Source organism: Phyllopteryx taeniolatus, chromosome 16, assembly GCF_024500385.1.
Source record: "Phyllopteryx taeniolatus isolate TA_2022b chromosome 16, UOR_Ptae_1.2, whole genome shotgun sequence".
NCBI classification, from domain to species: Eukaryota; Metazoa; Chordata; class Actinopteri; order Syngnathiformes; family Syngnathidae; genus Phyllopteryx; species Phyllopteryx taeniolatus.
This window is the reverse complement of record NC_084517.1, coordinates 16,766,535-16,791,740: the sequence shown is the minus strand read 5'-3', so window position 1 is coordinate 16,791,740 and position 25,206 is coordinate 16,766,535. Positions and strand designations below refer to the sequence as shown.

At 41.7% G+C, this 25,206-nt stretch overlaps 1 protein-coding gene across 23 annotated transcripts in view; it reads right to left on the bottom strand.

The window, feature by feature from the left end:
- Positions 1 to 402: 402 nt before the first annotated feature.
- Positions 403 to 25,206, bottom strand: part of srcin1a (SRC kinase signaling inhibitor 1a) — a 130,789-nt gene continuing 105,985 nt past the window's right edge. For 15 of the 23 annotated variants that reach the window (XM_061749103.1, XM_061749102.1, XM_061749101.1 and 12 more), the window contains 12 exons: positions 24,027 to 24,047; positions 23,330 to 23,490; positions 21,777 to 21,952; positions 19,866 to 19,996; positions 19,561 to 19,708; positions 17,591 to 17,894; positions 17,248 to 17,515; positions 16,019 to 16,158; positions 15,772 to 15,921; positions 13,397 to 14,131; positions 11,174 to 11,302; positions 403 to 5,601 (listed from right to left, as the gene is read on the bottom strand). In XM_061749103.1, the coding sequence (XP_061605087.1) occupies positions 5,209 to 5,601; positions 11,174 to 11,302; positions 13,397 to 14,131; positions 15,772 to 15,921; positions 16,019 to 16,158; positions 17,248 to 17,515; positions 17,591 to 17,894; positions 19,561 to 19,708; positions 19,866 to 19,996; positions 21,777 to 21,952; positions 23,330 to 23,490; positions 24,027 to 24,047 (2,756 nt within the window). In that variant the 3' untranslated portion in view covers positions 403 to 5,208. Of the gene's footprint in view, positions 5,731 to 11,173; positions 11,303 to 13,396; positions 14,132 to 15,771; positions 15,922 to 16,018; positions 16,159 to 17,247; positions 17,516 to 17,590; positions 17,895 to 19,560; positions 19,709 to 19,865; positions 19,997 to 21,776; positions 21,953 to 23,329; positions 23,491 to 24,026; positions 24,048 to 25,206 lie in introns of all 23 variants that reach the window. The other 8 variants (XM_061749098.1, XM_061749110.1, XM_061749105.1 and 5 more) reach the window with 6 other exon arrangements.

The window sequence follows — 25,206 nt, the reverse complement described above, 5'->3', positions numbered from 1 at the left end:
CTTTGAACAGCTGATTGTGTTTGACTTTAGCGGTTTCACTTTCTCACCGTCTTTAGTGCGGCCCCTTCCAGCCACAATGACAAGTAGTTAGCAGAGTTAGCATCACATAAACAGCTTAATATTGATCTTTGCCTGGGTTATGCCGCCCTGCTGAGAGACAGAAATCCACAGAGAGTCAGTGAACTGTACAAGAGGAGCTGCACTTTATTGGACACACAATCACAGCAAATTATGTACAAAACATTTTGTCACATTTCCTCACATAATGTCATCCACACTGATAAATTAACTTCGGCATCATTAGTCTTTTTTTAAATAAATTGATATCATCATCATATATATATATATATGTATATATATATATATATGATGATATATATATATATATATATATATATATATATATATATATATATATATATATATATATATAATAGATCTATGATGTTACTCTTTGTCCTTTATGTCACAGTAACTAGAAACGCTAGGCCGTGGTGCATTCATGCGTTTTGAAATCCTGTCCGACGTCACACGACCTAACATGCCTGCCTTTGATTTACACGCAAAACCAAAAGAACACCGTGCGACTGCTTGAGACGATACATGCATTTGTGGTGTTTTAATACCTTTGAACCCGTCATTATACTATACTGCTTTTTGAACGTGACAATTTCTGGGACCGGCTAGGAACGACTGACTATTTACACAATTTTTGTTTCTTCTACTTTGCAATGCTGTTTGAACGTCCACACATTCATGTAAAAATACAGTACATGTACTATATACAGTACATACTAAATAGCACATAGGTTTATTGTGTTGATATTTTAAAAATGAGATAAAAGTTGAAAGCCAATGTTGTAGATTCATCTCGGCGGTTCTGCTTTCCTGACTGTATTTTTTTTAGCTTAGGTTTGTTGCAGTTTTACACGCAGACCCGAATGCAACATTAAAGTCATGAGACCTCATACGAACTTTGGATTTAACCCCACAAATTTGTACCTCCAACAGCACCAAAACAGGCAATGCAGGTGAATTTAAAAATAAATAAATAGAGCGGCATACTGAAAATAAAACAAATACATATATTCTTTAAATAAATAAAAAATGTTTTCGGTCACTGATTCCTCAATACATACATTACAGAACATGTGTCCATAAAGAAAATACTAGAAAAAAAGAGCTTCTATGTACGTATATTACAGAGGTTATACAGATATATATTCAACAAATATAATAATAAAAAAATGTCCAATACGCATGAATAAATAATCTCCGTGTGAAATGTGAAAAGCGGTGGGGGTGGGGGGGGGGGCTGTACAAAATGGTCACACTGTTAATTTATAAAAACTGAAATGGTGACGACATTTTACAGTAGATCCTCATTTATAGTCTAAGTCTATATACTGTATGTATATATAAATATGTATATCGTAATAATCAGACTTTCGTCTTCACAGGTATAATATCATACACTGACATCTCACTTATACACACACACACACACACACACACACACACATAAAGGGTCCTAGCAGTTGGGCCTCCAAGTTTAATTTTTAATGATACTGCTGTATTTCTTAATTCCCACGTCTTAATCTGAAAAATTTGAGAAAACGTGCTAAGTGTGCTCTTCTGACACGAGTGATGATGTCATAGGGAAGTTAAACATGATACGGGCAGGGGTCAGGGACAGTTTCGTGTTGCATTCAATGGTCCTCGTTCATCAATATATACTTGAATTTGTTTACAAAAATGATGATTGGTGACGTTTACAGTGCTGGATTGTTTGCACTTGTGCTTGTAAATAAAAACTAATTTCCTCGCAAGTTTTATATTCACTGTAATGAAAAAAAAAGAAATGCAAGTCCCTGTAAAGTGAAAATAAATGTGTAGGAAATTTGACACACCACAGAGAAGAGTCGTGTTAACAACCCTGACAAATTAAAAAAAAAAAAAAAAGATCAGCACGTATATAAAACGAGGCTTTAAAAATTGTGAAAATCAAGCCGTTCTCGTCACTTTCAAATGCTGCGGGCATGTCCGCTGAATGTGCTGAAACCCAACTGTCAATTCAATACCAGTCCTAAGACCTGGAAAAATGGATGGGTCATTGTTTAGCATCTCTCTAATGCCACCACATTAATACATGTTAGAGGTGTGAAAATGTATCCGGTTAAAGCCTCTGGTAGCTGGAACACAGTATATCCCACTGGGTTCTTGAGGGGCTTTTCCATGCCGCGACAACGAGGCGCTCTAAAGTGTCAGGCCAGCCTGAAGCCCGCACGGTGGCTGTTAAGTCAAAAAAATGCAACCATCCATGCTGTTCCACTTTTCTCTCCATGACATGCACACACTCACAGCTGACAACGAGGCGCTCTAAAGCGGCCATGCCAGTGGAGTAGCTGAAGAGAAGATGTATTGTCGGGGTGCAGGCATAGCTACCTAACTAACTGCACACTGCAATTGTGCCGGATAAACGTGGATATGAATGAAGGCACTCAAGTTCTTATGTACGGTAGTGGAGGAAGGGCGACTCATGTTTTAGCCACGCCCCCCCCCCCCCCCCCAAAAAAAAAATCAGCGAAACTAAAAATGTTAAAAACAGTTTAACGCTATATCGCCAATCTCCACAATTGAGTGCTAAAAAGCAATTATCTTGAAACATGAATAACGTATTTTGAAACAAATCTCCAAATTCACTTTGCGGGGTCTTTAACTTATATTGTCGTTTAAAACACAATACCAAATACTGTTACACCCTAAATATGAAGAATAGGGTTGCAATTCAAAAAAGAAAAACTCAAATGAAAATGTTAAGGCTAAGGCTTCATAGGCAGGGTGTCTATAAAGGGCGCTTGTGCGAGGGGGGAAATAAAAGCAGCAGTCTTGCAGTGCTTCGCAAACTGTGCAGATGGAACCCAAATGAGGCACCAGCAGGATATTTGCGCTAAATGTACACACAGTGTGTTTACTGTAGTGGAGACGTCATGTTGTGCTTTGTCAATAAGTTGTAATTAAGATGCGACCGCGCTCGCTCGTTTATAGTCTTCATGTATATTGTGTTCTTGAACAAATGTTCCATATAAACGTCCGCACAATAAGCCGATTATAACGCTGCTTCCCAGCTGACTGATGTTACATTAGAACGGACCTTTATTTTTAAAGGGATAACTCCCGTTGTGCTTGCTTCTTGGGCCTTTTTGACATATTAATAATAATGAAATGTGAATACAAACAGGGCCTGTTGTCTTTGGGGGAGCTTTGCGGTGTTGCGATTGTCTTAATGTTATTACACAGGTATAAAATCAACATCAGATTGTGTAAATAAATCAACGTTTCGCCATAGAAGTCATCATTATATATCGTATATTATATTTGTCCTTTGTGTAGTTGTAGCTTAATTTAGTGATGTGCTGCTGCCTAACATAAAACGACAAAATGCAGTTCTTACAAAGTCCATCGTGTAGAACTATCCAAAATGTCTTTTTAAGGTGAAGGTTTAAGATTCACAGGGTCTAATCCAATTCATACCTGATTAAAAAAAAAAAAAGTCTGCCCCAGTACTTTTGTCCATCAAAGAATCAAATAAACAGCACCACTTTGGCTTGAGTTAGAATACTAAATAGCTTTAAAATCACATTCACACACAAACACACACACACACACACACACGCACACACATGCATGTCAATAAATTTGAATATGGCTGACATCAGGCGGAATCCTCGCATCTCCAAAACCATCAAAAACTAAACTAAGAAAATGGGAGGTTTGTTGAGCCATTCACATTGCATCATCAAAGACAGCTCGCCATTTTCAACACTTTATAGATTGGTTGTGGTTGATAATTTGTCAAAAATAACAGACCCACGTGGAGACTGACCAATAGAATACATTTTGGAAAAAAATATGAAACTGACCAAATTTGACCAAAAAGGATGTTTCTGCCCAACAAGCGATGATGTGGTAGAAATCTTCATTTATTTCAGTAGGTTGTGTGCACAGCTGTGAGATTGTTCTGTAATGTAAAATGGTTGGGAAACACTGCAGGTTTGTGATGGGTACACTCAAGTTCTTCAACACCTAACGAAAGACTTTCCGAGCTCGTTATATCTGTGACTTTGATATCACAATATTACGACTACAGTGGTGCCGTGAGATACCAGTTTAATTCATTCTGCCACCCCGCTTGTAACTCAAATCAATAGTAAGAATTTTTGTTTGGCCACCTGGGGCAGTATAAGTCAGACGGGGTGGGGATATACTGTTCATTGACACATCTAACTCCTCTCTCATCTCATCGGTACGGCACTAATATTAGATTCTATGCCGAGGATAAAGAATATAAGGCTGAGTACTGTTATATTGTCTGTGTTCAATCCGTTGCTTAAAGGGTTAAAGCACCAAAAGATAGATGCTATGTAGCGTTAGCTATGCGGTTGTTTTAGAAACACAAGGTGTGTAATTCTCTTTGTTTTATGTTTAGTTTAACCGTAACCTTGAGCTGGGAGTGGCACTCAACAGCATAAAGCCGCTTTTTTTTTAATGAATATTTCGCCACCGTTATTTGCCAAACTGCTGCTTGTTGTGAAGTTGAGTCACTGTCACCATACAGTGCTCGTATGTCAAGACTGCGCTTGCAAGTCGAGTTATTCATATCTCAAGGCACCACTGTTTCTTGAAAAAAAAATAAAAAAATTTTGCCTTTTAAAACCAAAGAGAAAAACGACTATTCTCATAACTTTGCAACTTTTCTCTCAAAAGAAAATGAATTTGTTATTGTCTTACTGGGAATTTTTGTCTCGAAAATAGATCATTTTCAATCCCTAAGCCATTTCACATGCTAATTATGTTTAGTTGTCATATGGATTCTGAGGGTGTCTTTGGAAGAATTTCTCCACTGGACCCAAACAGTTTGAGAACCCCTGATTTTATCTTGTATATGACTTTCACATTTTGAATTGCACGACTGAAACAAATGACGTTTTCCACCATATTCCAATTTATTGAGATGCACCTGTATATAGAGTGGACTCACGTGGTGGTGATTATTGCAGCTCTATGTTTTTTTAAAACAGGATCAGCTTATATCAGGTGGGATCACCAGGGTGGTCCAGTTTTGTGCGCCAGAGGGAGAATTCCCTTAGTGGACTTCCGGAATCACTTGAGACTGGTCCAAAAGAGGGAATGCTGACACTTTAGCTGTTACTGTCCATACTTGCAGCTGGTGATGCCCTCCAGACTAGCCTTGGACAAGGTGGGCGACGTGAGTGAGGTGGGCGAGCAGGGCGACAGGACGGGCGTGGTGGGCGAGGAGGACGAGGACAAGGTGGCGGTGGGCGTCTGCGAGGACGAGGAGGCCGGCGAGGGCGAGCGGCTGCTGGGCAAGGGCAGGGAGGACGCGGACGCCCGTTGCTGCTGCTGCTGCTCGCGGAGGAGGCGGTGCTGGCGCAGGGCGGAGGACAGCAGCAGGGCCTCGGCGCTCAGGCCGGCCGCCGACAGGCTGGCCAGCAGCGCCTTGGCCTGGACGGGCGACGCTCTCAGCGCGGGGCCCTCCGCCCTCCTGCGGCGGATCCCCGACTCGACGCCCGCGACTCCCTTCAGGTCAGAGCAGGACACGTGATGAGGGGTGCGGAAGATTAGGACGGGTGGGGTTTGGGTGGGGGGGGGGGAGAACGATGGAAAGGGCCTACAAAGTAGAGGTTGCCTGCGCACACATGCTCACTGCTGAGGGGGAGGAGGAGGGGCGGTTATCGTGCGTTGACCAGGCGGGTGGGGTCACACCACCACGAGGAAGACGGATGAGGAAGAGCAGGACGAGGTGGAGGAGGAGCAGGAGGGGGAAACAGAACAAACAGAGGACACATTATTTCAGGCGGACACGAGCATGTGCGACAGGCGTGGCGCCATCGACACATGAAGACCAACACAGATTTTATTTTGACTTTTAATGACGATGACTCATTAAAGAATGCAAAATAATCTCACTCCTGGCCAGCACAGTCACATGTAATGAAGGGATGAGCCACTAGATGGCAATGTTTGTATACACATTTGCAAACGTGTACCACAGCCAAGGACAATTTCTTTCAAATAAATAAATAATACAGAAGAATATACTTGTTCAAATATATCAAATATATTAAGTAGAAAACGATCAAGTCATGAGAATATATTTGGAAATCCTAAAGGGCAAAATTAATTTTTTGCCCTTTAGGATTTGCCCATTTGAAAATTATAACTCAAATTTAAACTCAAGAAAATACACAAATATAATAAAATGCAAAATTAAGAAAATATATACAAACTAGGGCTGTCAATCGATTATTTTTTAAATCAGATTAATCACACTTTGGAATTCTTATTAATCACGATTAATCACAAGCGCCAAATATACCACACATAATACCATATTTTGATTTCAGATGGTGTGTTAAACTTGTTGTGCTTTGATGAACAGAGAGTTCAACGCCGCACTGCATGCAAATTAGCGTTGTTTTTTTTTCAAAAGTCCTATCGGGATGACTTTTGAAGCAAAATTGACTCCCGAGCGCACCAGTCGGCATCTCCTCACTTATCTTTGTGCGAGCATAAACATTGACCTGATCAGTGACCTTATAGCAACATGCACCACATTTCAGAAATCATCCGCGGTTAGTGTAAAGGACCGTGTGCGGTCAAAATAAATTGTGTGATTAATCTAAATTAATACATGATTAATGCAATCATTTTTTTGGATGATTAATCATGAGTTAACACTTTAACTTTGACAGCCCTAATAAAATCATAATATTCAAAATTAAGAAAATGCTTCTTAAACATAAAAATGCCAAACGAAGCGCATATTATATATAACGCAATAACAAGAAAATATATGTTTTCAAATGCAATGACACAAAATTAATACAATATAACAAAAATATCAAAACAAAAAATTAAGAAAATATTTTCAAATCCTAAAATTAAAAAGAAAAATTAAAAAATCTTGTTTCAAAATATAACTCAAATTTAAAAAAATTCAAAATTAAGAAAATATTTTGAAATGTCAAAAGGCTAAAATAAGAAAATATTTTAAAACATACTGAAATGCAACATTAAGAAAGTGCTTTTAGAAAATACTACAATGGAAAATAAAAAATATATATTTAAAAATGCTAAATTAAGAAAATTAAACAAAAATATCAAATAAGACGACTGAACAATATTTACATAAAAATACTCAAATGCAAAGGTAAGAAATTTTTTAAAAACACAAATACATTAAATCTATATCGTAAACTAATGTACATTTATTATTTATTTAATTTGTATACGTCTTGCGCGTTTCTGATCCAGATTGCGTACTTGCCAGAAATTCAATCTGAACATGGAACATCTCATTTAACAAAATATACACTTTACTATTGTTTTTTTTTTTACAAATGTGTACAAACTTAATAGATGAAAGGAGATGTTGTTTCATCATCCAAAAAGGATCAGAAGGTAAACATTTCGGTCTGCTGCTGTTTTTTTAACTCTTAAATGTCAACAGAGAAAACCTTTGCTGCAACTTTAAAACCTTTCAAGGTGTGTGTTGAGGGATTACAGACATAAGTTCAATACGAGAGGCCAAACGGGTGCTGTGGCTCAGTTTCCGTAAAATGTTTTTCACAACAAATACGACAAGAGTCCCAAAGGGAAGTAACACAAGCGCCCCATAGGGTCTCCTTCATCAAACGTGTGAGAGGAAGTGAAGTGTTTTGAAGAGTCCTCACCGTAAGAATCGTTGTGATACCTCAAGAGTGAGGTGAGCTCAGCGCGCAGGCTTCGAGACACTTTAACACTGATATCGATGCAGTTTATATTTGTTTTAACAAGCTCTCCGGAATGACATTGAAATTCATGTTATTTACACCTTTGTGATATCACTGTTTTTCGTGGTCAACTGGTTCCACACCAACAGCTTTTGAATGGCATATCGAAGACATTTTTTTCACAATTTAAAACAGTTCCCAGCTCTCTTAAAAATATGTCCTTCCATCCATCCATCCATTTTCTGAGCCGCTTCTCCTCACTACGGTTGCGGGCGTGCTGGAGCCTATCCCAGCTATCATCGGGCAGGAGGCGGGGTACACCCTGAACTGGTCGCCAGCCAATCACAGGGCACATGCAAACAAACAACCATACGCACTCACATTCATACCTATGGGCAATTTAGAGTTGTCAATTAACCTACCATGTAAGTTTTTGGGATGTGGGAGGAAACCGGAGTGCCCGGAGAAAACCCATGCAGGCACGGGGGGAACATGCAAACTCCACACAGGCGGGGCCGGGGATTGAAACTCGGTCCTCACAACTGTGAGGCAGACGCTCTCACCATTCGGTTTATTAAGGTGCTGCAAACCGTAAATTACTGCAGTTACTAAAGCGTAAATATTATGCATGTTGCTGTTACGATAAGAAAGCACAAAATGGAAGTTTCTGAAGCATGTCAAGAAAAACCACAAGGATTTATTTTTTTTTGGTCTTTACGTGGGGGGAAAAAAAAAGAAAAAAGTAATTTATCAACATCACAAGAAGCTTCGGTGGCCTCAGATTGAGACGGAATTGGTGGAAATCCCAGCGGCGCCTCTTCATTCTCTGATTATCCGGGATGATGATGATGACGATGAGAAGACGAGTGAGTGCTCTCTCTCCTTCCTCGCTATTTCCTCTCCTTTATGTCCCGAGCTTCCGCTTGCCGCAATTTACGCCGCCAGCCTCGCTGCGAGCTCAGCGGATTCCCGTACTTGTCTCATGAAAGCCAAATTAATCTCATTATTTCAGCATGACGCCGACTCACCGCTCGCTGTTTCTCTTTTTGTCTGCTTTTGAAAAGACTCGCTCAAAAGAAAGTGCGCAGACACTTTAAGCTAATTGTGGACGTAAATGTCTCTCGAGGGTGGTAACCATGTGACGTCAGCTAAAGAATACCAGCGCATTCAAAATTAATAGTGGATGAATTTTAATGTACGTTTATAAGGGGTTGCACGGCTTCAGATTTTTTTTAAGTCGGGTTGATGTAAACTCGTCACTTTAGACGTCGCACACCCGCAATCGTGATGCGGGTAAGCGGTATAGAAAATAGACGAAATTACAAATGCCCGGTCTAACCCGCCACCTGTGTACTAGACACGATAAAAGATGTCGACACCATGCGACGTCAACACCCTTTTTTTCCTCAGCCTTCCGAACCTGCAAAAACAACCAAAATCGCTGTATTATGCATGCCAGGCCACTAGTTGGTGATGTAATCCTACATTAAAAAAAATTTTTTTTTTTTTTTACACATATCAATTCATATTTGTCTACTTTTTTGTTATTTATTGAAAGATTAATTTTAATGTTATTTATTTCTAATGATATATTTTTAGTATATTGATATATATTACATTGTCATATGTTTCATTTTGAATGAGGTTATATTATATATTTGTTACACATATAGTCATAAATTAGTCTACATTTTGCTTTTTGATAAAATAATGATTATTTTTTTATTTAAGCTTTATTTTTCATATGCTGTATTTGTCAATGCTTCATTATTATTATTATTAAAATGCTTATTTTGTATTTTTCATTCAGTTTTTTACACATACAATATATTCATACTATATGCCTAACTTAAAAACACATTTCACATTATATATTTGTTACATATACAGTATATTTCTATATCTGCTTATTTAGCAATTTGTTCAGGTTTAGTTTTTTATTCTATGTATTTTTACATATACATATATTTGTGTATTAAATACTTTCTATTTTTATTATCTCTGTATTTATTCATATATTGTTCTAATTTTTGGGCATCCACACCCCTATCATATAATGTATTTAATTGGCTGGTCTGTTTTACGTGTTATTTGAAAAGTGATTGTAATACATAATTAATGTTTATAATATATGTAAATACAAATAGGCAGTTGTTTGCAAAATCCATGTTAGGCTTTTGAATGGTACAGAGATATTGTTGTAGAGATGAGGCTCAGGGGCTTGTATGCTTTCCGCACAAAAAAACCAAAAAAACAAACAAAACAACCAAAAAAGACTAATCTGGCTCTAGTACTACAGGAGATTGATGTCGTATAATGGGGTTGTAGTAGCTTGAATGGCGCCTGCCTTAGCATTGCATCATCTAGCATCGGGCTACTTGTTTCTATCACAAGGATGCTTGCCATCTTTGATGTCAAACCAAAAAAGAAAGAAGTGATTTGCATCCTGGTGAATGAGTTTACAGATGACGAGAGTAATCACAAAAGCTGAGCGGCGGCGAGGCGGAAAAACACGCTGATTGCTCGAGCGTCGTCTCATCAAATCAACAAAGCGGCGGATTTTGATGGCTAATCAAGACCAAAGTTAGTCACATGGTGACGGCCAAACAATTTTTTTCTCGTCAAGCACAGTCTCTATAGTCAAAGCGTACAACGGATCACCAGAATTACGGGCCCAATCACATGACAATTGGTAGACCCCTAATATACATACATTTCTACCAGGATACGTAGTATCATATTACAATTTAATAATAATAATAATAATAAACACAACAAATCCAACAGAGCCTAGCCAGCCCCTTTAATTTTTGGGGGGTGAAATTACAATTATTTATTTATTTTTAAACCATATTACATGAGGTAGGAAAAATAGCTTGGAAATTTCATGTCGCCCATCTGTCTAGGATACCTACTTCCAATTGGGGACAATCGAGGCGAATATCCTGGTCGCAGTTTGAGCCTAAAATGGCTGCATCCAACCAAAATGGCCGTCTTCCTGTTCAATAAAACCCATGGGTCTTTGAGACTTTTTTTGTGTAGCCTGATAGGATAGCCATGTCCACCAAATTTCGTGCTGGATGGTAAAATACATTTTAACCATGCACGCACGCTTGAAATGTTTTATTTTTTTTCGGGCATGTTGAGGCACCCAAAAAGGCGATTCAGAAGAATATTAATAAACAGCAATTTCACAAGGGCCTTCGTCTATTTTTCCCAATACTTCTCAACAAACAAAATGCTTCTCTATCTCTGCATCCCAATTGAAGGAACATTCACAATGACAGCAATTATGGTTACCACAGCATGTAGGAGAGGTAGCATGCAGGTGAAGTCACCACAGCATGCACACACCCCTGAAAAGGCCACACGTCTACCTGCTGCTGGGTCTTCAGGAAGTCTTCCCTCTTGGTGCCTTTGAACTTGTCCGTGCTGTTCTGCTGCTGCAGCTGCTTCAGTTTGGAGGCCGGGGCGGGCGGGACCTTGCACAGGGCGCCGTTCCCTCCCTGGAAAAGACAGATGAGTGTCTTTAAAGTGTTTAGAACTTTTAAACATCTCCAAACTCCGTGGGGATTAACAGTAATTGATGGTATTAAATGGGAATAAACCAGGAATTTACAACAATTACAGTTGGCTCAACAGAACATTTAAATATAGTTGGGTATATATAATTTTGCATAAACCGTATATATAATTTTGCATAAACCTTAATGTACCTGCATTAACTTTGAGATACGGATCAGTTTCAGATATGCCGACGGCATGGAGCAATTAAGATGCTGTAATGCCCTCGCATGTGGGCAAGGAGCGCAATCTATTTTATATGCATGTCTGCTTATGACAACACAAAATGTTTATATTTATGCTTGAATATGATACCTTCACATGAAATTACCCTCAATTCCAAGTTAATTTCCAATTTGGAATATTAACTTCCTGTGGAAATTTCCCAGAAAATGTTTACACCTTCTCTGAAAAAGAGGCAGTAAAAAAAATCATTTAGTATTTTTAACTTTTGTACTTGAGTACATTTCAGTCTATATATATTTTTTTTGTTTACTTCCACTTGAGTGAATGAGTTGAATCAGTACTTCTGTCTGTTTTTACACATCTGTAATACTACTTAAATACACGTCTGCAAATGGGAGAAGAGGGAGGCGCAGTATGCAAGTCGGCATCGTGTCTGAGTTAATACGAGATGAACTTCACAAGCTGCCACGCCGCATCACTTTTGCCTCCCGACACAATCGGTAGTAAGCGCTTGGAGAGCGTGTAGAAGCAACGGTGTAGCGAGTGATGCAACGACATGACGAAACAACGCGAGAGGACTTTGTAATCTTTCGCCGAGCTCGTGGGAAATTCTATCTCGAGTCGCATTGGTGACAGTGACGGTGGAATATGGCAGCCCGACACTGAGTGGGAGGCTGCATTAACACAGCAACTGGGAATGCTGCTATTGTGTCACATGTCAACACAAGTGGCAATGAAGCTCTGCTGAAGTTGCTCATTTTGGAATGGGCACTAATGAGATCCAATACAAGAAAAATATTACAGAGGTATTAATTAAAGAATAGAGTTATTATTCTTTCGGCATTTGCATCTCTTGTACTGTATCTCATTGTGAGATTGTGCAGGTGTGCCTCATAGACCAGCCATCGTATGCAAGCAGTGACGGTTTATGGCGTGCAATATGTTTGGCCGCACAGGGCGGCATTGTTGGGGTAGCGGCAACTACTATTTATAGGTAAGGTAGCCCATTTCAACCAAAAGAATTACATTAAAAATGGAACTTTGATATTATGTACAAATGATTGCATATTTACCCAAAATACAAAGGAGATATCTGTCAAAAGTAATCTGAAACTGCTTTTTTTTTTTTTTTTTTACCTGTTTCTGCTCAATTGAAATAAAAATAAATACAGAAAAATACAATGAAAAAATGCACAGTTTCAATGTAAATTAATTGCTATTTTAACTCTATTTTTACATAAATTGAGATGTTTACAATAGTACTCCATCTCAAAATAACTACAATGAATCCCTACATAGTCGCAGTTCAGCTTTCACAAATTTGCCTGTTTGCAGATTTTTTTTAAACCTAGCCTCCTTTATGCACTGAAAATCTCACCTATTTGCTGTTTTGTGCTCAGGCCATAGCAATAACAGCATTGCCTTGGCACCATCGGATGGCATCTCGGTGCCAAGACACTATGTTGAACTATTTTAGAGTAATTCTGTGGCAGAAATGGGCTTCCATTGTTATTGAAAAAACATCCTTTTAGTATCACAATAAAACAGTATCATTTTCACAGCACAACAAAGATGAAAAGTGTTTTGGTAGAGAAGCAAAGAAACGACAATAAAAAAATAAGTGTTTTTTTTTTTTTTATTGTCAGTTTGAAGCGTGAGAGGGGTGAGAGAGTACAGACAGAAAGCCAAAAGCCAATCACAGCGCAAGACAAGTCTGGTGTCTGTCCCGCCCCTTTCCTTTTCTGAGCCAATGGGGGAGCAGACATCAGAGGAGTGAAAAGTTCCCTGCAGACCATCAGAGAGGAAATGAGGAAAAGAATGTGTCGGGCAGGGAGGCACGAGGAAAGAACCTGTCTTGACGGCTTGGGCGGGACTGGCGGCTTCCTGCTCGCTTTGGCGTCGGCGTCGAACTCCTCCGCACGGGAACCTCCGCTGATCTCCTGCAAGGTGTTCTCCAACTCCCGAATGGTCTCCTCCAAGCTGTCCAGTCTCTTGTAGGTGCTGTGGCGGACATTTTCTCCTGGTTTGGACTGAGTGGAGGCCAGGTCTGATGTGGAAAGACTTGCGTCTCCATCGGGACACTTGGTCTCGGTGCTAGGTTGGAGTTTTAGAACCACGTCCCCTGTCTCTATCCCTTTCCTCAGAGCCATCACCAGGGCGTTCCGCTGCCCCGAGCAGGCGGAGGATCTTTTTCTGGGTTTGGGCTGCGGCGGCACCGCCTCCAAAAGGGAAAGCAGGAGATTGTAGGCCTCCTTGAGCGTGGCCTCCTCCCTGAAGAGCAGCAGCAGAGGCCGCTCGCTCAAGTGCGCCTCCGAGAGCGCCGTGGTGTGTGCCGAGATGGTGCGCGTTTGCAAAATGACCCCCATGGCGCCGCTCAGCTCCTGGGCCTCGAAGGGCGACAGCGCCCTCATCTCCAGCTCGGTCAGGAGCAAAGTCACTTCCTGTTTGACTTCCTCCTCCAAGGAACGCTGCAACGCCAGCTCGTGCTGAGGAGGCGAAGAACTCATCGTCAAGGGACAACGGGGCACATCTCTGACGGGACACTCAGTCAACATGATGTGTGGAACGCGACACGAAGGCCTGACCTATAAACCAGGAAAGCACTTGAATTCATTTGGGATTGAAACACAGTAACGGAAGCTATTACATCTTCAAATCAACACCTAGGGTGTGATTTACTAAAAGTTTGCACGGCCAAAAATGGGCACAAACTTGATTACATACACAAACAGATCTGGAAGCTTATCCATTCACTGGGCACGACCAGGACTGTATCTGCCAAATGCGCTAAATTGTCGTGCAGTTCATTTTGTGCTTTGTGGGAGGAGTAAATGCAAATAGATTCATTTAGCATGTGCAACATGATTGATCAAATCTGAGATGAACCGCAGTGGTTGATTTTGCATCCCCATGTAGTGCAGGTGCAAATCAACTTGGGCAAAAAATCCTCTGTTGCGTGCATCTGGGTCATTTCAGTGCACAGCAACAATTTGTTCTAGCCTCTCCCAAAACAGTTTTCCAGATGTGCTGTCCCAAGTTTTAAAAGCAGTGTTACACAGGATGGGCAGAAAATCAGGAACTTATTGTCTCACGAGCGAGCATTTTGTGACAAGCTCGTAATAATGCAATATTTTCCCATTTTTGAGACAAAGCTCAAATTCCTACATGAGTACTTAATGACAGAGGTGGGAGTATGTCACATATGCTACTCACAAAAAGTTCGGGATATTCAACTTTTGGGTGAAAAACTGCACAAATGCACAACGACCTTTACAGGTGAACACTCATGTGGACCTTCAAAAACTACATAAAAATGCCAGGACAATAGTTTTCAAGATCACTTTACAAAAAACTACACACATACACAACAATTGCTCATCCTCCTAATCCGAAACCTTTCGTCGTAAAACGTCCGTTTAGAATTGGACGTATGCAAGTCAGGCACCGCGGGACTTGTACACCCCCTTAGCTTTATTGGCCAAAGTTAAAAACACATACACACACACACACACACACACACAAAACAAAAATTCACACATGTAAACAAAAGGCCTAAATGACACTCTTCTGATCTATTTGCAGATACGCTTGGTGCATTTAAAATCATCTCTAAACCTCAGGAACACAATACAGCATAGGGGGACACCCAAAAATAAACACCAGCCAGATTCACTCATTTGCCCGATGAGTAATTCATCCCAGTTACATATCAAAGTAGAGTAAGTTCCACAAGTGCAAATGCGCTGAAAACATCACTACATTTTGCACACAAAAATATGAAAATGTAGATGAAAAACAACACCCCAAAAATAATAAATGTTCTACTTATTACAGGGCATTCATTACTTAATGTAATACATGGGACAAAATTCTCCCAAGAACAAAGAATGTCATTGGAGGACAAGATTGCATATTCCGTGTCGGCAATTAATTTTTTTAAGGCCTGAGGATGGAAGGAATGATGAAGGAATATTCAACATGTTTTTTTTTTACTTTATTTGACCTCAAGCAGGTCGTTTAAAAATCCGGGCATGAGTTCCATCTGTGTGGACCACGATGACGTGATTGAGCAATGTCATCTCTGGTTTCACCCGCTGCCAGGAGTACAGGCACATATGGACGCCGCTGCTTGAACATGTGCTCACCACGGCGAGCACATCTGTCCAAGAACATGCGAGGCTTGTGAGGGTAAAGTCTACTATCAGGACATAATGGAACAGCTTACCTCTAACTGTGCAGAACTTTTCTCCTGCTCTGCGTCTGCCTTGTCTCCGGACAGCGTGGGAGGCGTGGATGCGGGACGAGGGTTTTCCGACACTGTCCTCCTCAGTTTTACGTGAGGCTTCTGGCTCCCTCCCTCCTCAGAGTCGGACTTCTGGAAGCCAAATGGCAAGGAATTGTCAAGCATTTTAGCCACATATGTTGACCGAGCAATTGAGATTTCCAGGGAGTTTCGACCAGACGTCGGTTACCTTGACGCTCTTCCCGGGAACGAGTTGCTCTCCGCTGCGTGTGATCAAGCCCGGAGAAGACGGGAAGCTGCGTCTGGGTGGCGGCGGAGGTGGGGACTTGGAGGGTTTTTCTGTGCGGTAGCGAGGCACCGTCAGCTCATCTGTGAGGGTGTAAAAAAAACAACCAAATAACTGCGCCAAGGCCAAACAACTCTGAACTGACTCGAAAACCTGATTCTGTTTCATTTTACTCCTGTAGGTAGCACTATTGTACGTCAAAAGCGGGTGCCACCTGTCACATACCATGTGCTGGATCTGGTTGGTCGCTGCCGCTTTTGGCCCCAATGCAAGCAGACGAAATGAACATAAATTTCTCGCTTTACACTTTTAATCCCGCCGCACACAGAGCGATCACCAAAATGCACGCTAGCGATGTACGTAGTGCTGGGTGCAGTCCATGAATGGGGGCGAGGCAGCCTTTCAAAATAATCACCCGCTTTCCTTTATTCCGGCTCACTTCCTATCTTTTTGGCAACGTGCTTCTTCCTTGACAATCACACTATGTTTTAAGGGTTTAAAAAAAGTGATACAGTATAATATACATACTGCATATGTATGTGGAGCCTGAAAACCCGATACAGGTGAAAGCTGATACAGGCTTGGAGTTTTCTGTGACAGAGTGTCGGTAGATGTGCATGGCTCGATTGCTCAATGTGCAGGGGTGAGTCGCCAACTGTCATTTTTATTTAATTTTTTTGTGATGGTCCAATCCAGTTGGGTTATCTGGATAGGCACCAAAATTAAATTAGTTCTTTGCTGTTTTACCTAAAGATGGAACAGAAAACAATAATAGTTTCAGCATCCCCCCAACTATCCAACCAAAATCAGCAAATTATCTGATGTGTCTGTGTCGAGATTGCAATGTGTGCTGTGTGCTGCTTTGCTCATGTGGAGGACACCGACTATAAGAGTACAAGAAAGTGGATTTACCCCCCCCCCCCCCCTCCCCCATAATGTGTGAAGGAAGCATCACATTTTTAAAATAGGTTAAGATGTGAAAAAAAAATCAGCTTGCGTCCATCCCGCTTATCTAACTGGCGGCTTCGGTCGTTTACCTAGAACTTCAAAGCCGGCATTTAACATTAATAAATTATTCAACAAGAAATTGGATGACACGTGGCTTCATTCCAAATTAAATATTTGTTTCTTTGATCTTAAGAAGCTGACAGTGCTTTTGCTCCGCTTCTTACCAGATCCCAGCCTGGACCCTCCTTCCTTCTTCTGCAGTGGCTTGTTGTTGACGGTGCGGTGCTCGGGGGTGGCCGTCCCGCTCTGAGGGGTCTGTGGCGCCTGCGAGGATGTTGCGGGGGAGGAGGGCTTGATCTGCTTGGCGGCAAAGTCCAGGTCGGGTATGGCCTTCATGAGCTCGGCCTGGGTCTCCTCCAGCAGCCTGTTGATGTCCTGAGCGCTGTACTGGGTCAGGCTGGCCCGCTTCTCCTCCCAGTCCCGCTCGGCCGCCTGCGAAGATGACAGATGATTCTGATCAAACCTCAGCTCAACGATAATGGGGAGAAGAATCTAAATGATTCCTACCAGGCGAACCTCTACGGACAACGCCTTATCAGCAGCGCTACGGCGTTCCAGCTCCTCCAGGGCTTTGCCCTTGTGTGGGACAGGCGGGTGATTGTCCTTGTGCGGTCCGGCTGGGTTCCCGTGGTGACGGCGGGTGAGGCTGGTGTGCGGACTCCAATTGGAAAGGCTGTTTCCTCCCCCGAGGTCGTTGAGGGCAAGCGGTGGGCTGATGGGGCTGTCGAAGTTCGAGAACTTTCTCAGCTCCTCGTTGTGCTTGGACGACGTGAAGTCCTCGTGCTTCTTCCACACGCCCTCGTTGGCTTGCCTTGCGGGGTGAATCATCGACATCAGAATCATCAGAACGTGAGACGCATAAAGGCTCATTAGACCTCCAACAAGCCCTCAAACCTTTGTACCATTAGTGGAGGTCAATTAATGTGGATTGTTACCTCAATTACAGACTTTATTTCCACATCCATATTAAAATTGAACACCATACCCATGTGCAATTTGTTTTTTTGTGCTGCCATTAATTAATAAACCAAGGCAGCGCTTGGTGTTGGTAAGAACATGTCGTCTGAAGCACTTACCTCTTGAGTATGAGCAAACATTTTTATGTGGCGTTATACTACAGTGGAACCTCGATTTAATGGACTTCAGATTTAACTTACAGAAAATAGTGTCCAGTTGGAAATCAAAATCACACCTCCCATGCACCAGCGAGGTAAGTTTGGATAAACTTTAAAACATTTTAAAGCTTTTTTATATCTATTAACTACAATTTTCTACTGTAATGAGTGTTTTAAGCCACGAAAAAAGTACAAAACAATTTTGTACGATAATGGTGTTTTTAGGCTATGAAAAAAAGCCATTAAATCAAGGTTCCACTGTATATGTATATTTTAATGACCTCCACTTGCACTCTGAGCACCACTCGCACCTTGCTCTGAAGGCTGGTGAACCGAACTTGGTGTTCTGATAGATTCCGACCTGACTTTCAACAGTCATATCAAATCAGTTACTAAAACTGCCTTCTACCAGCTGAAGAACATATCCAAAGTGAAAGCTTACATGTGTCAAGGAGACCGGGAGAAGCTCATCCATGCTTTTATCTCAAGTAGACTTGACTATTGTAATGGTCTTCTGACTGGACTCCCCAAAAAGAGCATTAAACAGCTGCAGCTCATTCAGAATGCTGCAGCTCGGATTCTGACCAGAACAAAGAGGTCAGAGCATATTACTCCAATTCTAAAGTCTTTACACTGGCTTCCAGTCACCTTTAGAATAGATTTTAAAGTTCTGCTACTGGTCTATAACTCACTAAACGGTTTAGGTCCTGAATAAATGAATGAAATGATATGCTCCACACAAATGGAATAAGTTGCCAACAGAAGTGACGTCAGTTCCAAGTGTGCATGTTTTTAAGTCCAGGTTAAAAACTATTATTTTTTTCCCATGCTTTTTAGAGCATTTCCACTTTTTGGATATTTCTTGCACTGTACGCTGTTTTAATTTTATTTCTATTTTATTTTTATTTTCTCTTTGTTTTAAATGTTTATAAGCAGTTTTCCCTGTGTTTTTAAATGCTTTTAATCATATAAAGCCCATTGAGTTACCTTGTGTATGAAATGCACTATACAAATAAATTTGCTTTGCTTTAATAGTACTGTATTGTTTAATATTTATCAGTGAAAAGTCATGTATTAGAGGAGGCAGTTATTTGTACAATGAAATACTATATATAACGATATATATTCATTTAATTACTCATGATATATATTCCTGTAGCTTTTTGTAATTGTTTCGTAGATTTTGCTCAGCTTTCCAGATGGCATGGCTGCTGTATTGTGATAAAGATGTCTATCGTGACACATGGGCGTATCAGCTAGCATAATTGTCAACTGCGCAGCCTTTTTCTTGAGGATTCCGAATGTTCCAGTGAACACGAGTACTTTTATCTCGCCTCCTGCAATTGCAGTGCAGTTGCATACTTGCGCATGGTGTTGAGGGTGTCCGTGATGGTTTTGCAGCGTTTCAGCAGAGCATCCAGCCTGTGCGGCTCCTCCTTCAGGAACTTAACGGCCTCCACTTCCACTCTGAGCACCACTCGCATCTTGCTCTGAAGGCTAGGGAACTGATCTGCAACGCAGGGAGAAACTTCAGTTAACTTCAGCAGAGTGTTTCCCGGAGACGTCGATGAGAGTGAGTCAACGTTTGACAGACGGCGGGTGGGAGACTTAAAAGGCGATCGGGCGCCTCTGCGCTTAATTAGTCACGCCAAAAGCATCTGACTCACTCTTGAGCTCGGTGAGCGTCTCGCCCAACTTTCGGAGGACGGCTGTCTTCTCCTCCAGCTCCTGCACGTTCACCAGCTTGTGGTTGACGGACGACTCCTTCTGGATGTCCTCCACTGACTTCTCCAGGTCACTGAGGGGGAGGAAACGAGCAGAAGGATGAACGCCGGCCGCCTCCCGACGCTCTTTTCAATTAACTCGCTCCATCAGCTGGCAGTTTCTGCAGAGGTTTTGCCGCCAGCTGAACCGGTGCGGCGTGGGCAGGAATTAATAAGTTTGGAAAAGTACTTTGGTGTCTTGCTGGGAACATGGGGGCAAATGCAAATCTGAACTAATGTTTATACTTCAGAACTGCTTGGACTTAGGTTGACTTAAGGCTTTATAAATGGATTATACATTGTTTATGAATACTTAGTTTACACACTGAAAAGCAAATACAATACTTAAACAAATCTTATTCACAAATAAATAAAGTACTTTTTTTTTTTTTTAAAAGGGACACTGGTAACATTAACATGTATGGCTTTATTGGTATTCATGGATTCATTTAGCAGGCTAAAGCACCTAAAAGCTGAATAATAAATTGGCAAATTGACACACTTCTGTGATTAGCGGCCAATATGGACGCCCCCATTCAATCAAACATTTTGCCGTAGAACTGCTATAAATCATTATAGGTGTGTTTTTCACCTTTTAGGCATTTATCCCAATTGGCCAGTCTCCCTTTAATTTAACATGTAAAAAAAAAAAATGAGACATCATTCGTGGCAATGATTGGCTGGAATATTATAGAGAACCTTACTGTTTAGTAATTAGTTTAGTAATATGAACACTTTGTTAAAGGAGATACATCAACCTTTAAACCATTCCCAGGTGTCTTAATAACATGTCTGTGACATCCATCCATCCATCCATTTTCTTTCCCGCTTATCCTCACTAGGGTCGCGGGCTGCTGGAGCCTATCCCAGCAATCTTCAGGCGGGAGGCGGGGTACACCCTGAACCGGTTGCCAGCCAATCACAGGGCACATAGAAACAAACAACCATTCACACTCACATTCACACCTACGGGCAATTTAGAGTCTTCAATGAATGCATGTTTTTGGGATGTGGGAGGAAACCGGAGTGCCTGGAGAAAACCCACGCAGGCACGGGGAGAACATGCAAACTCCACACAGGCAGTGCCGGGATTTGAACCCTGGTCCCCACAACTGTGAGACAGATGTGCTAACCAGTCGTCCACTGTGCCGGCTGTCTGTGACATACTTTCCTCAAAATACTCCAATATAATTTTTTAATACAATAAAATTACACTATACACACCCTATTTCCTGTCTTGCTGAAATTCGCCTGTTTTGAGGGGATGACCCTGTAACATGCAAGTGAGCAACTGTTAACCCCGCCCCATTGGGTGCTGGTCAAATCTTTGTCCACCTTGAGAACCAATTGTCAATGGGTGGTGAATGGAAATTTGTCCCGTTCTTCCTTCGTGTCTTGGGGCTCTTTAAAAAACTAAACGACAACTTGCGACACATGAGCGGCGACCTCTGGCCACCACCTGGCTCCGCCCTTGCATGTTATCATCCTCTTTGCCTTGGCTGGCCTTGGGCTAAATTTGGATGCGGTTAACTCTTAGAACACTGCGACGCTTATCTGATGTGGAGATCTCAAGGTGGCTCTATGTGCTGCTTGTGAAGGCGCTTCAATTAGTCGCTAACACCTCACATCTTAATAAAAATCTGAGAGCCCTAAGCCGGGTTTAATTACGCTTCCGGCTTAATCCGAGCGCGGTGTCGCCACCGCCTGACTCGCTCACTTCAATTTCGCTTTGTCGTAAACCTAAAAAGGAGCCTTTTCTTCTCATTTATATGATTATCCGTGTGTGTGTGTGTGTGTGTGTGTGTTGGTACTGACTGAAGCTGCTGGATGATGAGCTCCTCCTCGTTCAGGTACTTGAGCCTCTCCTCCTCCACCAAGAGGCGCTGCCTCTGCAAGGGGTCCTCCTGCTTGCGGAGGGCATCTGCCACGCGCACGTTCAGCTCGGCCTCGGTGCGCTTCAGCAGCGTGGACATGGAGTCCTGGTTCTCCAGCTGCCGGAGAACACACATGGGTAGGCTAAAGTTGAGAATTATGTATCATAATGATGTATTTTGGCCTTATAATTCACTGCTACAAGGTTTTCTTTTAGCCCTCGTACACGCAGCAAAGTGTGTTTTTATTGTTTATATATTTGGCATTTTATTTGATTTCTTTCGTTACATACAGTAAAAGCAAAAAAAAGAAGAACATTTGAATGAAAAGGAGCAGAGAATAAATCTTATTTGTTCTGCTTACAGGAAAATGTTTAAAATTTGCCTTTGAGCCTCTCTATTCAAATAAATCCACCAGGATCTTCAATTTTCAGTGATATATATGAAGGAAAATACATCTTTTCAATTAAGTATATGAAATAAAAAAAATATATAGTAAAAAAAAAAAAAGCACCCATTGCAAACTTAATGTTTGATGTGGTTTGATTAAACAGTACAAAAACACACAAAATTTGATGATTTATTTGCCGGAATATTGAAAGAAGCTAATGCTAAGGAAGTTAGCATACGTTAGATAATTATTTATCATGATGGCAAATTTTAGATGCTGCAGAGTTTCTTTTTAACCCTCGTACACACTGCAAAGCTCACAACTTGTTTTCACAATGTCCGTGCAAGCACTTATTTGCATGCACCGACACCAAGGACGCCTCGAGGAAAAAAAGCACAGGGTGAGCATGGCAGATTCACAGAGCGTGAAACTCCTCTTCGGCGTATGAATTGAAAATTGTACTGACCCAGTGCGTGTAATACAACTCTGAGATGAAAGCACCTGGTAAGGAAGGAGGATGCATTATGGATGAGCCTCATGTTCCTGGAAGTAAAACAACACTGCTCGCATTGTGGGTGACCCCATGTGGTCGCTGCTATGAAGCCACCATGGGGATGTGCAGAAACAGAAGATGACATTAACATATTTGATAAAATATTCAATAATATTTACATTTATATTATTTGCATATGTGCATGCTGGAGAAGAATCCCCATCTTGTATCCCGCCTCCAACATGTCAAATGCAAGCTGCGGGCCTTCAGTGTGGGTGACAAGTAAGTGACAAGTAAAAATATATAATTTTAAATTGAATTATAGATAATAATAGATTTATCATTAATTTAATACATTTTAATTTGAAAAATTGAAATTGTCCACCGTCAAAATGCGATGTTCGAACACACTGATGCCAATGCCCAGCTCTATTTATTATATTTATTGTTATTAAATAAAATGGCATCTATAATTATAATGCAATAAATAAATAAGACATCAATAATCCCTTATAAACAAAAGTTGCGCATCACTGCTATACAGTACACCGAGTACAACGGTGTATAAGTGGACCGCACCATACTGAGAGCCGTCTTTAATAATCGCATGTACCTGCGTCTTGCGCAGCTGTCCGAGCTGCTTGCGCAGGTCGTTGGCGTTCTGCTGCAGCCCGTGCAGGTGCAGCTGCATCTGCAGGCGGCTGACGTTGTTCAACGGCGTCGAGTTGGACGGCGGCGGCGGCATCAGCGCCAGCGGGGCCGACGGCGTGTGAGCTGCAAATCAGTGCGGGACACGGGAGGGAGGGGAAGGAGGGTTCACGGTGAGGTCGGGGAGGATGCAAGATGATTAATTCAATGGGCACCAGTCGGCCCGCGGGACACACTATAGTATATACACACGTAACAAATAAACACAAATACACGCGTACACAGTGTGCACAGCGTGTGAATGAGCGTATTCGCAAACCCCTAATGGCCCACTGGAGATATGTGAGCTCATGCTATTAGTAAACCATTTCGGAGGTGCAATTAGTTGGCCCGGTAGTGACACACAGGGGGATAACCATGCTCTTATCTTAAACACACCGCTGTGGGAGTAAGGCTAGGTCCCAAAACACACACACACACACACACACACATACACACAGAAACTTCCTGACAGTGTCCCTTCTATGACCAAACAACACTGTGAAAGACCCCGAAAGACCAAGTAGATATTTAGAGACAGAGAGAAAGGGGGGCACTACTCCAGGGAGGAAGACACCCAAACAGGAGGTGAGAGGGCAAAGGAGAAATGAAATGGCAACTACCTTTCTTCTTTAGCCGTCCTGCTGGAATATAGAAAGAGCCAGTTACTCAGATCATACTAAGAGGGTGTTGTTCAAATACAATGGTACTGTATTCTATAGTACTACTGCACATGTCGGGTATTCTTACAGTTGTGAGCAGATTGGCTTGACAGGACTCTCAGCTGATATATCAAGTGGTGGTAGTAAACTCATTTTATGAACCCAGGTTAGTCAAAGTCACTCACTAAAGTGAGCCGGTTCACTTGAGTCCATTGTGACACTTGAGTCAGCATTGTTGCCTCCATGTCCGCAGTGTTTCCAGTGAGTCAGTAAATGGTATACAATGAACCGTCTGAGTTTGCAACGTTTCCGACGAGTCTGTTAATTAAAAACAATGACCAATTCTATTGAATTTTCTGAGTCTGATTCAGCGGTGCCTCCGTTAAGTGCGCTAACTTGCGTCAGTGAGCCGATTTAACCGAATAATTTGAGTCTGAATCCGCAGTGTTTTCAGTAGAGTACATCACTTGAGCAGGTAAAGCGAGTCCGTTGACTCAAGCCAGTCAACCGATTGAACTGATTCGGAGTCCGCTGTGTTTTAGGTGAGTCGACTAACTCAAATCAGGAGACTGATTTAACAGAGTCATCTGCGTCTGAGTCAGCAGTGTTTCTGTTGAGCTCACTGACTCGAGTCAGAGAACTGATCCGACCCAATCATCTGACTGTGAGTCTATAGTCTTTCCTGGGAGTCTGCTTAGTCGAGACAGTTCAATTGGTCATTGGACCGAACCATCTGAGGCCACACTGTTTCAGGGGAGCCCGCTAACTGGAGTCAGTGGACTGATTTAACAGAATCATCTGAGTCTTTGGTGTTTCCGGTGAGTCCCTCGCTTGAGTTGAGTTTAGTTGAGTTAGGGACCCGAATCATTTGAGTGTGAGGTATTTCCGGTAAGTCCGCTGAGACAAGCTAGTGAACAGATTCCCTCGAATTTTCTGAGTCTGCAGTGTTTCTAACTCTGTAATTCAAGTCAGTGAACCAGTTCAACTGAATCATCTCAGTCTGAATCTGTAGTGTTTCTGATGAGTTTGCTCTTTCGAGTTGGGGATACAATTGAACTAAATCATCTGAGTTTGCGGTGTTTCCTTTGAGTCAGGTGTCTTTCGAAATACTTAGCGGCAGCAGCCAGTCAGAAGACTCCTA